This window comes from Engraulis encrasicolus, chromosome 2 (genome assembly GCF_034702125.1).
Source record: "Engraulis encrasicolus isolate BLACKSEA-1 chromosome 2, IST_EnEncr_1.0, whole genome shotgun sequence".
NCBI classification, from domain to species: domain Eukaryota; kingdom Metazoa; phylum Chordata; class Actinopteri; order Clupeiformes; family Engraulidae; genus Engraulis; species Engraulis encrasicolus.
This window is the reverse complement of record NC_085858.1, coordinates 32,956,017-32,968,516: the sequence shown is the minus strand read 5'-3', so window position 1 is coordinate 32,968,516 and position 12,500 is coordinate 32,956,017. Positions and strand designations below refer to the sequence as shown.

Below are 12,500 nucleotides of genomic sequence, written 5' to 3'. Positions count from 1 at the left end.
ATTCAAAGCATATGATTCAATCAACAACATTAAATATCTGGGGAAAATAAAGTAGATCTGGCAATACAGTATCTTGTAGTGTATGTAGAATCAGATGAAGAAATGAAATGATTAAAGGTACAGAGAGAGAAATATGGGGACAAATAAAAGAGAGAGAAATAGAAAGAAACAGAAACACAGAGAAATGACAGAAAAAGAAAGAGAGAACCAGATATTCTGTGTCCGTGAACTGAACTTTGTGAGTGTGTTATTAGCAAATTAATGCAGCCTGATGAAGGCAATCTGGGATGTGCCACCTAAAATAGATGGGAAAAGTGACCTTATGATAAGCTGCCACTGCACAACAACACAGAGGCTCATGGGTATTCATAATCTCTCTCCTCGTTCTCTCTCTCTCTTTCTCTCTCCTCTCTGCTCGTCTTCACAGTATCAGGTGCCTCTGTCTGCTTCTTGGGCCCCTGCTGTGACTCTGAGTCTAACTCAAAGATCCTTTAAGTCTTTCAAGGATTTTCTCAAGTTTCAGGAGATTTTTTTTTTTTTTACAGCCAAGTCGAGCGCAGGCTAGAGCCGCACGCAGCCTGTGATCCTAAAACAGGAACAGGAACACCTGGGGAAGATTCCAGCACTGCAGGTCTCGTTTCCACTTCATGCTGTACTTTAGCTGGGGTCAGGACTGTGTTTGTTCAAGTGAATTTGATTTTGTATCACGAAGGTCAAACAGTCATGCAGCTGGCCCTGCCGTGGCCTAACGGTGGGGCACTCCTCTGATATGCGGCCGACCCAGGTTCGATTCCCGGCCCGGGTCCTTTGCCGGCCCTTCCCCGTCTCTCTCTCCCAATTCGCTTCCTGTCACCATCTTCACTATACTATTATCAATTAAGTAAAAAAGACCAAAAAAATGTATTAAAAAGAAAACAAAAAAACAGTCATGCAGCTCAACACGTTTTAAAGTCACCATCTGCAGTTTTCATGGTGGCTGTCGTGCCGACATGCCTGTTTATAAAGCCTGTTTATAAAGCTACCCCGTCATAAAAAAATGCTTTTTTCACTGTTTGAATGTCTTTCATACCACCAACAGTTGATAAAAATGTGAATATGTCTACTGTACAGTATGTAAAGCCAAAATTATATTTTATTTTTTCTTTATTTTTTTCCACAATGCTTGTTTGGGTACGTCAGCCAAAAGTAAAAAATGGTAATTTCTAAAAGCAGACCACAAAAGCAGCCTGTAAAATCACTGTTTGCCTATTAACGGCTGAATTAAAGTTTGACGGGGAGTGACACATGGTTGGCAGATTTTGAGACAGGCGAAGTGATCAAATCTGACACATTACACTACCACACAGAATTGAGTTCAAAATGTGACCTTATTTACTTGTCTATGGACGAGCAGGTGTTTTGGATGTTGCCCAAATTAGTGTTACTGCTGCCAATCTCACTTCTGTCCTCTCCACTCACTGCCTTTTTAAACAGTACATACTGTCTTTACTTAATTTTTCTGGGCATTGCCTTACCTAATGCCATCATCCACACATCTCTGTGTCTGTTACCACTTCTGCATCTATTCACACAATCACACACACACACACACACACACACACACACACACACACACACACACACACACACACACACACACACACACACACACACACACACACACACACACACACACGCACACGCACAAACACGCACACACACACAATTCCCCTCCCTCCCTTGCATTTGGTAATCAGATCAAGCCAAGACATGACAAGTGCAACTGTGACTTTTGGATGCAGTGAGTGTCCCCTTGAGTTGAGCTGAAAGGGACAGTGATGCGTGTCCAGTTTGTCGGCTCACCTCCGTATGACACGTTGCCCTGGGGGTCTGTGGCGAGGCTCTGTCTCAGCTTCCGCCTCTTGTCCTCGCTGATGTCCAGGCCCAGGTACGTCAGCGCCTGCAGGGAATACAGCAGTAGGCACATTAGCATTAGAGGTGCACTGTGTAATATTTTTTGCAGTTTATTTCCAAAATTCATGCTGCCCATTCACAAATGTTACCTTTTTCACCACCATGTAAGTATTTACTATGACTAGAAAAATTACACTTTTCATACATGAAAAAGGGAATCTTCTCCATGGTCCGCCATTTTGAAATTCCAAAAATAGTCATTTTTAGCAGCAAAACTTACTGTACTTTGGTCATTCTACAGTAAGTGTTAGTATTACTTCATACAGTAAATATTACTGGTAATGAAAAGACAAAATTTGGCAACACAGTTACATTGAGGAGCATAGTTGCAGTACCTACTGTGGCCACCATCCTCCTACACAGTGCACCTATAATGACTGCTCTTCCAAACATATGAAAAGCGACTTCTCAATTACTTTATCTTTTCTCCTGTTTTTACTACTGAAGCTGTGTGCCACTCATGGTCATGGTGCAGTGACCAGGCTGTGTGTATTTCAGACATTCAACAGTAGGAGGCAGTGTGACAGTAATGTTGTGCATCCCAACGGAGGGAGCCTTGGCATTATTGTTTTTCAAACTTTTAACAGCTTCATTAATCAAACGAAAAAAGCAGATGATGCTGCTGACTATTCCAAAGAACATGGAGGTTTAAACAAAGATTTTAGCACTCAAGACCCCCTCTGTCGGCCTTTGGGACTTCAGTTGTTTACAAGCTTTCCCACTGGCCCCATTTACTGTAAACGCCTTGACATTGACAAACGCCTGCACTGACAACGCAGCTGGCAGAGCATTCACCTACGCATAGCAATGCATGCCATCCCGACCAAACCTCAACATATGAAGAGACAATAACCACCACAATAACCTCCTTCCACGTTTCCACCTTCCTCTGAGCGAGTTCAGCGCAGGATGACTCTAAATATAGATTTGTGCATTGTGTCTGCGTTTGACATGAAAGTGCGCTCTCTCTCTCTGTCTCTCTCTCTCTCTCTCTCTCTGTCTCTCTCTCCCTCTCTCTCTCCCTCTCCCACCGAGGCTAAATCCTATTAATGTACCGGTAGATTAAGGTCAGGACCAGGATCAGGGAGATTAGATTCAATCACTGCTACACAACTGCACCACGACAAAGAGCAGACCAGGGGAGGGACGGACGGACGTCCACCAACCAGCCAGCCAGCCAGCCAGCCAGGCAACCAACCATCCAAGCCAGCCAACCAACGTCAGGAATGTGGGACCAGCCGAGAGACACTTTGGCAAACAGAGTGAGCAGGTCGATGATGGCTGCCACCGGGGCCGCTGACTGAGGGGACAAGGGGGTCTGTTGTCCCGGGCTCAGAGAGTTGGTCCTCATTACATTGTATGTATTGGGGTGGGGCTTTTAGAAGACTTTGTCCCGTGCCTGGCAAAAGCTGTTAGTGGCCCTGGTAGCTACCCATCACCACAACTCCCCCCACTGCCTCAGCGGTCACCCCCGCACCCCCTGTCATACGTGATGGCACACCGTACCACACCGGAGTGACAGTACAGGGACGGGCGGGGCGGGGTGGCGCTCGGCTCGTGGCAACAATCGTGCTGGCGGTAGAAGGGATTAAGTTAGCCGTTGCATCTGACCTAATGAGCGACCAGCAGCTCCTGTCCTGTGCTGTCCTGTCGCGCAGGCTGAAACTAATCTCAAGACAAGGGCAGCAGCCTTTACAGTAAGACCTACAGGTGTGAGCTCAAGTGCAAGGCTCCCTCCCGTGCGGCGTGCCTTAAAATAAAGACTTTAGGAGTAAACAAACGCAGGGACATGTCGGGACGCGGCGTACTACGAGTAGGATCAGTGTCTAGTGTGAGCCAAAGTAATTGAATTACAAGAGAAAGACGTAGGCTCACAGAGTAATGAGCTCCCACAAACGAGCCATGATTTTACGTGCACCTACAGTACCTAGATAAGCAGCACACAGCTAAGTATTTGCGAAACAAATGAAAAAGGCAATGAGTAAAAAAATACATAAAATAATAATTTAATAATAGTGTTTTATTTTTTTGCTAGGTTCTTTTCTAGCCTTTTAGACACTACTGAAAAGTTCCATTCTAACCAAAATTCCACAAAAATCATATTCTATTGCAATGCTTTGTATTGGGTTGCATCAAACTGAATCTCTCCTCATGTCTTCTGGACAAATGTGCTCATACGGCTATCATGAACTTCACATGATGCTCTTGTGTTGTTTGTCACTTACCAGTTCGAGCTTCTCGGACTTGAGGCGTATGTGGGGGTCCAAGGTGATCTTGGGTTTGGCTACGGTGGCGGCTACAGTGGTGGCTACGATGGCAGGTCTCGGACATGCTGCTGTGGATCCTGAGGATTGAGGCAGCAAAACACACACACACAAAAAAACACAAAGACAGAAATATTTATATATATATATATATATATATATTAAGGGGCTTTTATGCCTTTTTTTGATAGGACAGTCTGAGATAGTGACAGGAAGCGAGTGGGACAGAGAGACGGGGTGGGATCGGGAAATGACCCCGGCCGGACTCAAACCGGGGTGCCCCTGGGCATGCAAGCCCAAATGTGTGGGGGCCACAGCGCCCCCAAGACAGAAATGTTTGTGGTCAATTGGATCTGACATGTGGTGTGGCATTTGAGTTGGAGTTAAGTTCAAGGCAAGGATGAATGGGGCTCTTCGTGGACGTCAAGTACTAAACATTGCACGGGGGGTTAGGGGCGGGGGTTGTGGACAAGGAAAGAAGGGACAGGGACAGAAGGGACTACTATATTTTTAATTTTCTTTTAAGGTTTCTACTAGACCAGAAAAGGTTTGTCATTTGTGAAAACGTGGGTTCCACTTCATTAAGCCATTGCAAACAAGTACTAAGCATTGAGTGGGGGGTTGTTGTGACAAGGAGAGAAAGGGACTGCTATATTTTCTTTCTTTTTTTTACGTTTCCACACCAGAAAAGGTTTGTCATTTGTGAAAACGTGGGATTCCACTTCATTAAGCCATTGCAAAAACGCCCTATGCCCTTTCACAACATAGAGACAGCCAGAGAGAGAGTGTGTAAGACAAACGGGGCGTCCTGGGGATTAAGAGAAGAGTAGAAGGGTAAAGTATACGTAGGTATTAACCTAAGCTTGTCTTGGCTACCTTTTCAATTCCTGTTTCGTTTAACAACACCACCCCCAATCCGCCCCGATTCCCCCTCTACAGTACTCATGAGTTAATTACTCCAAAGCCACTTAAGACCCAGACACACACTATCTCCTGTCACCCCAGCACGCACACCACCTTCACCTAGTGTGCATTGAATGCAGTTTCTTTACATGCGCTGGTCAAACAAAGAATTGAAATTACGTTTCTTACTTTCCCATGCAGACAGACATAGACTCTAGACTCTAGGTGTGGACATAGACAATTAGACATAGACAGTATACATACATTACACCTAGAGTACCTATACAATACCCATACAGACATATAAAGTGCAAGACCAGGCAACAGCAGACATACATAGAACATATATTAAAAAAGAGAGGTTGTGCATTCCTATTGTGACGATTCTGATATAGTAGCATTTTGAATAATTATAAATATAAAGTAAGCAATTTGTAATGTGCAGTATTTACAACTAGTTGGTAGCTAGTTTTACACAGCAAAACATGAAATGTCAGCAAGCTTATTTTTCTAGTTTCAAGTGCAAACATCTAGTCAATCTTAATTAAAGTACAAATCACCTAATAACTAGTACTTTTGAACAAAAATTTAGTACTAGAACTTTTCCGTTGGGGAAGTGACTTTACTTTTTTTCACTCGTTTCAAGTGAATATTGCTATAACAAGTAAAAATCACATGCCCCATGGACGAATGTCCTAAAACAAGTTTAGTCTACATTTTCTAAATTTTCTTTTAAAAGTACTAGTTATACAGAATAACATACAGTTTATACACAGTTTAACAAAATACCCACAACATTCCCCTTGAAACCAAAATACTCTGTGCGTGTAACTGGGGAGATGAAGGGTTTACCCTCTGACCCATTAGCCAGACAGGCAGCCAGACAGGTCACAGTTTGTTTGCGATTGTAAACAAAGGGCTGTGAGGTGAAAGCACCTATCACCACACCATCACCACTTCCAACTGTGTCTCCATCACCTCCTCACTTCCTGCCCCCTCTGCATGACGTAGCGGGCCACACCCCTCTCAGCACCCATTCCCAATCCTTCCTCTCCCCACAGCCTCTCTCCTCTCCTCCCTCCTCCTCCCTTCATCCACTTCCTCCCAGCGCAGCGGTACTCTCTTAATGCGGCAGGTCAAACACAGCAGGGGGGCCCCATCTATTCATCCATCCATCCATCCCTCCATCCATCCATCCATCCATCAAGGAAACAGGTGGCATCCAGAGGTCACACCCTTCCTCCCTCTCTCCCTCCCTTCCTCCCTCCCTCCATCTCTCCCTCCCATGCTGTCTCAATCTCTCCCTTGCCGTAGCCATGGTGGAGCGGGCAAGCTTGTTCAAATCCCTCCTGCCCGCTTAATCTGGGAGAGTTGGCAGCGAGCTCGGCAGGGGGTGATGGCCACGTAACAACAGAACAATGTGATCCACATGACAATCGCACTAGCAGGGTGATCAGTTCTTCGAATGACTTTTTCTGTGGCCTTTTTTAAAGAGGTATGCCACTATTTGGTGGCTAAATACGGTTAAAATCCTTGCATGGGTTTAAAAAGGTGGTAAAGTGTTTTATTTTTCATGTTAGGCGTTGTCTTGTTTCAAGACTCCCTAAGTATCTAAGCTAGTAAGAGTCAATGGATCATACATGCTACAGTGATCCATTGACTTTCACTAGCTTAGCTACATACTCCCTCCTCTACCTTGTCTTAAAGCAAGACAACGCCTAACATGAAAAATAAGACACTTAACCACCTTTATTAACCCCGGCCAACAATTTTAACTGTATGAAGCCCCAAAATAGTGGCATACCCCTTTAAGGTACCTTTTTTTGTTAACCTTGCTGTCTTGTTAACAACACGCTGCACGCAGTATGACCCAGCCAGTCCACAGGTGACATGCGTAATCTCTCATTTCACTACATGTTATACTTTTTAGAATTGTTATGCATGTGACAAATAAAACTTGCATCAAACAGTAGAAACATCCATCATTCCACGAGATCACCATGACATCAACATGATACACTAGGTTCCATTCAGACCAACACTGACTGTGTACTGTAGAAACCTAATCAAACCAAAGAATGTACTACAAATGGCAACAATAAAATCATCCTGCAGAACCATAATGTGAACATGTGCATAGCAATTTGTTAATCGAGCCTCCAATAAAAACCCTATTGAGAAAAAAAAACAATAAAATATGAATGAATCAGGTCACTATACTCTACTACACTCTACTGTAACACTACTAATTGAAAACCAAACCAAACAAAAAAAATCAGTTTAGTGTGGTGGATTAGCACCACTGTCTGAAGCATAGACAGATTATCAGGAACCTGTCCATATTCCAAAACAACATCCTTTTGCCCACATGTAATCCAGGGTGAGTCGTCTGACATTGGGTTTTCCAGGAAATTATAATACATATCATTTCATCCCTCATATCAGTCTACCGGTGTGCAGTGCATGTTCTGGTTGGCTGCAGCTAAATCACGGGGTATGGATAAACAAACACATTTGCTTGAAAGCGTTGTTGTTTTTCTCCCATAGTGCAATGTGATGATGATACACCTCAATGTGACAAACGGGCTAATAGGCTATGAATAGAGCAATTTCCGCCAGCCATTTTAGTAGTACTATGCTGTCTGACGGCAGCAAAATAAACCGAAACGATATTGCTAATTAAATTGTCAACCTGGCAGCCTGGAGGTTTCCTTATTCTATTTTAAATGTTAGCTTGTGTTGTGTGCCACCGGGTTCTATCTGTTAGTTGGTGTGTGTGCGTGTGCGTGTGCGTGTGCGTGTGCGTGTGCGCGTGCCTGTGTGCGTGTGCGCGTGCGTGTGCGTGTGCGCGTGTGTGTGCGTGCGTGCGTCAGCGCGTGTGTGAAGTTGCTTCCAGTTCATGACTTCATCAGATCAGATGTCCTCAATAATCTCTCTCCACTACATAAAGCCACACAGTCCTTTGGGGTTCATCACTCAGTCATAATAAAATGTTTGGGCCTCTGTCTCTGCACATGAACTCAGTTTTTTCCCTAAGATGGCTGGCCGCCCTGTCTCAGGAGTTCAGAGGAAGCACCAGAGGCTTTCACTTAACATAGGGCATTTCTCAAAACCTAGTGCAATGCACTTCCAAGTGTATCAGCCTAATTAGTCACGCCCAGTGATTGGATACTCTTTATTAGTCACACCCAGTGATTGGATATTCCGTAGAGTTCACCAAAGGGCATCCAATCACTGGGTGTGACTAATTAGGCTGATACACTTGGAAGTGCACTGCACTAGGTTTTGAGAAATACCCACTGTCTCTGTTTAAGTCCACGTTGCCTCTCTGTGATACTCTGTGCCAGCCCTGAGTGAAGATACAGCTAACAGTATCGTCGCCTACTCCCACTATCTTAGGAGCCCAAAAGACCCGAGTTCACGGTAGTGTAAAACCCCTTGCAAACATAATTGCCTTTTTTTCCCCTCCTTCAGACCGCACGGTTTCCATGGTAACATACTATCTGCGCTTTTAAGTGTTGGAAGCAGATTAGAGGTTTTTGGAATGTGCCTCGCTGACGGGGGGAGCCATATACTAAACAGACTACCACGGCGAACGATAAGAAAGCGCTATCTAGCCGCCGGGTGAAAAGAAGAAGAGCTCTTCATTTTCTCCTCCGTTTACTGAGAATGTCTTCCCTCCGCACTGGCTTTTCAACACGAGGAGAGCATACATTACTGCGCCTCCGAAACCGTGGGGTGAGATTACGGCTTCTTTCTTTTTCATTCTTTTTTTTTTGTTCTTTCAATGAGGCGTTGATTAAATTCTAACCGCCACTCCTGGCTAATCCTCAATCTCACTCCCTTCTCGTCCGAGCTAGTCCAAATAAATAATTGCTTTGAAATGGAATGGAATCCTGTTGCCACCGTTCGCCTTTGTGTTTGTTTGTTTGTGTGTGTTTGTGTGTGTGTGTGTGTGTGTGTGTGTGTGTGTGTGTGTGTGTGTGTGTGTGTGTGTGTGTGTGTGTGTGTGTGTGTGTGTGTGTGTGTGTGTGTGTGTGTGTGTGTGTGTGTGTGTGTGTGTGTGTGTGTGTATGAGGCATTATGACACTACTGGAAGTCAAGGTGCTAACAGGCTTGGTTCAAATGTCATTTATCGCCTCATGAGGTCACATGACCTCTAGATTTGTGATTAAAAATGTCCAGATTTAGAAGTTGTCTGCAGTTCAATCTACATAACACAACATTTGAAGGGCACATTCATGCAGCCTTGTTTGTGGACAAACAAGTTCACAGTGACCACACATTTTTTTCATGGATTAACAAGTCATGGTGTGTGTCTAGAATAATATGGACTCTGAGCCTAATTCTCGACTTGAATCCCTCTTTACATCATAAGCAATTGTCGACCCGCTTCTTTTATATTGGGGAAATTTACAAATTATGTTAGAAATTTGTACGATTCGAAGAGCACCTGATCATGAATCTTAGATATCAAACATGTTTGTTACAGTACGGTGCTGACAATGTTGAACAAGAACAAGTACTGTGTGTGCAAGTATGCAATTGGGGACAAGTTCATATGAACTGCTTCTGAGTTTCAATATCGAGAACAATTTAAGAAATGTGTGTTTCAGCCCAGAAAAAGTTTGTATGCTGATGTGAGACAATCATGGTGCCGTACCTGTGCCTGGGGTGTGAACTTCTGTGTGGCAGATTTCAGGAGTGGATGAAGGCACTTGGGCAGGTTCTTCAGGGAATATCTGTTGAAACACAGATTTTTTTAAAGCCATGCAAGGTCTATGGTTTATCATTTTTAAACATTATTCTAATATCATTTCTTAAATTATGCTGAGGTTTCAAAAACAGCTGGTGTTGCTTAAAAGCTTCTGAAATCATAAGCACATTTCCATGTGTAAAGTCCATGTCCAGTTCCATATCATACTTAATATCTATGTATTTACAATTTAGTTATGGTCACATTTTTATTTGTACATGCATAGCTTACTTCAGGGCAGGTTCTTCTAGGAATATTTGTCAAAACACTGCTGTTTTTAAAGCCAGACCAGGTCTGTGATGTGGTGTCATTTTTAACTTTGATAGATCCAACTTTATAATCTGGGCCTTGGGCCAGTACCCTGACATTAATCTAATATGTGATTGGATTTCAAATGCTGAATAATCAAACATATGGTCACAAGACTATTGGAGTTGGGCAGCAGCTGGTTTGCCGTTATAATCCTCCCGTATGATCAATCACACTTACACAGTTAGGGCCCCAATGTTTTTAAAGATGCACCGTGTAAGATTTTTTGTAGTTTATTTCCAAAATTCATGCTACTAATTCAAAAATGTTAGCTTTTTCATTAATATTTACTACCACCACCAAATTTTAAGTATTCATTATCACTGGGGAAATTGCACTTTTCATACATGAAAAGGGGGGAGCTTCTCCATGGTCTGCCATTTTGAATTTCCAGAAATTTGCAGCTGCAAAAAATACTGTACTTTGGCCATACTAGTAAATATTAGTTTATTACTTAGTAAACATTCATGAAAAGACCAAATTTGACAATAGGCAACTCAGTTTCAATGAGCAGCATAGTTGCAGTACCCATTCTGGCCAAATTCTACACAGTGCACCTTTAAGAATATTGCTATTCACATGAATAATGCATCACTGGCCACTCTGGTGAGGTCAACATTGGATCCAAGAGGTGTATTAAGTCAAAGTAGAAGTATTATGGTGCATCTACTTCATTGTGTGCAGTGGAGTAATTGGTGTAAGAGAACTATGCAAGATCATGTACTAGTGTGGTAATTGCATCAGTAGGAGTATTTCTACTTTTTACACCTCTGCATCCTGTTTCAATGGGTCAAAGTGATTAACTGTAAGTTGCTACTCTTCAGTGTGTCAACTAAGGCTACAGCAGAGCTCAGCTCATTCCCCCATAAAGCCAGTATTCATGATCCGTTGTCTAGTCAAAGTCTCACCTCTGGGGCGCGAACGTGCACTTTTAAGCGGCTGGGGGCAAAGCCGTTGGCCGTGCCCCTCTGGACGCCGTTGTGGAGGGAGGCGCTGCTGGGGAAGAGGCCCTTGCCAGGGATGAAGGCAATCTCAACCACACTGTCCTGGCTGTGGAGCGGGGAGGGAGGAGGAGGTGGGCAAGGGGGGGGGGGGGGGGGGGGGGGGGGGGGGGGGGGGGGTGGGGGGGGGGGGGGGGGGGGGGGGGGGGGGGGGGGGGGTGGGGGGTGGGGACACACACAGAGGGGGAGAGCAAGGGAAGGCAGGGGGGAGGGAGGAGGCGAGGGCAGGGGAGGGAGGAGGAAAGGGGCGGAGGACAGAGGAGGGGAGGGCAAAGGTGGACTAAGGAGGGAGGGGAGGAGAGGACAGAGGAGGGGAGGGACGGCATAGGAAGGGAGTGGAGGGTAGAGGAGGAAGGCAAATGTAGGTAGGTAGGGGAAAGGAGGGGACGGGAATGGAGGAGAGGACAGGGGAAAAGAAAAGAGCTCAATTTTAAATGATGTACTATGTATCTCCCCCATACTCTATTGTTGTGTCCCTGCTATGTCCTGCATTGTGGTTATAAGGGGAGGAAGAGTTTTTTTCAATTGTATATTTATTTTATATACTGTATTTACGCACTTAATTGTATGCTATTGTTGTATGTGTCTCACTTTGGATAAAAGTGTCTGCTAAATGTAATGTAATTTAAAAAATGTTAAATATTCATGGTGCTATGAGAGTTACGGTATGTATGACTCTGCAATGTGACTCTAGATGTGAGTGGTGCAACCCAACATCACAGAGAACATGATTGATCTCTACTGGCTAATTCTGGTTATATAGTTGTTGGCAAGGGAAAAGTGTTTAAATTTCACAAATATCATTAAGTGCGTAGTAGTATTTAGCGCTTGAAAATGATGAACAAAAAGCTACACGTTAGTAACTGTCTAATTCTTAGTGAATAGTGTAGTTTATAGTGTCTTAGTGAATGGTGTGGTTTAAAGTGTCATCAAAAATATTGTAAAATATTTGATTTTGTAATCTACACAGCAGCACACCTGAATTTGACTTTGTTGACCATAGTTTTGGCTTCTTCGTGGGTGACTCCAATCAAGGACTCCTTGTTTATGGCAATCAGCTGATCTCCTGGTCTTAATCGCCCATCCTGCAAAATTAAAAAGACACAAATGGATGCATGAATGAATCCATTAATGAATTGATGAAAAATACTGTACATCAGTTCATAAATGACATTTGTCGTTTGTATGTTTTTATCTAATGCAACAAGCCCTGTACTTCCCTATCAACCTACCGTACATTTTAAAGGGGTATGAGTATGAGCAAAGTTCTGTGCCCATAAATAACACAAATACATACATACGGGGCAATGACTT

General features: G+C 43.8%; 1 protein-coding gene across 1 annotated transcript in view; it reads right to left on the bottom strand.

Annotated features, from left to right (window-relative positions):
* si:dkeyp-72e1.9 (syntaxin-binding protein 4) overlaps window positions 1-12,500 on the bottom strand; it is a 90,393-nt gene that overhangs the window by 16,182 nt on the left and 61,711 nt on the right. The window contains exons 9-13 of the mRNA XM_063214952.1: window positions 12,165-12,271; window positions 11,094-11,235; window positions 9,784-9,862; window positions 4,179-4,297; window positions 1,843-1,939 (exon numbers count right to left, since the gene is read on the bottom strand). Of these exons, the coding sequence (XP_063071022.1) occupies window positions 1,843-1,939; window positions 4,179-4,297; window positions 9,784-9,862; window positions 11,094-11,235; window positions 12,165-12,271 (544 nt within the window). The remainder of the gene's footprint in view (window positions 1-1,842; window positions 1,940-4,178; window positions 4,298-9,783; window positions 9,863-11,093; window positions 11,236-12,164; window positions 12,272-12,500) is intronic.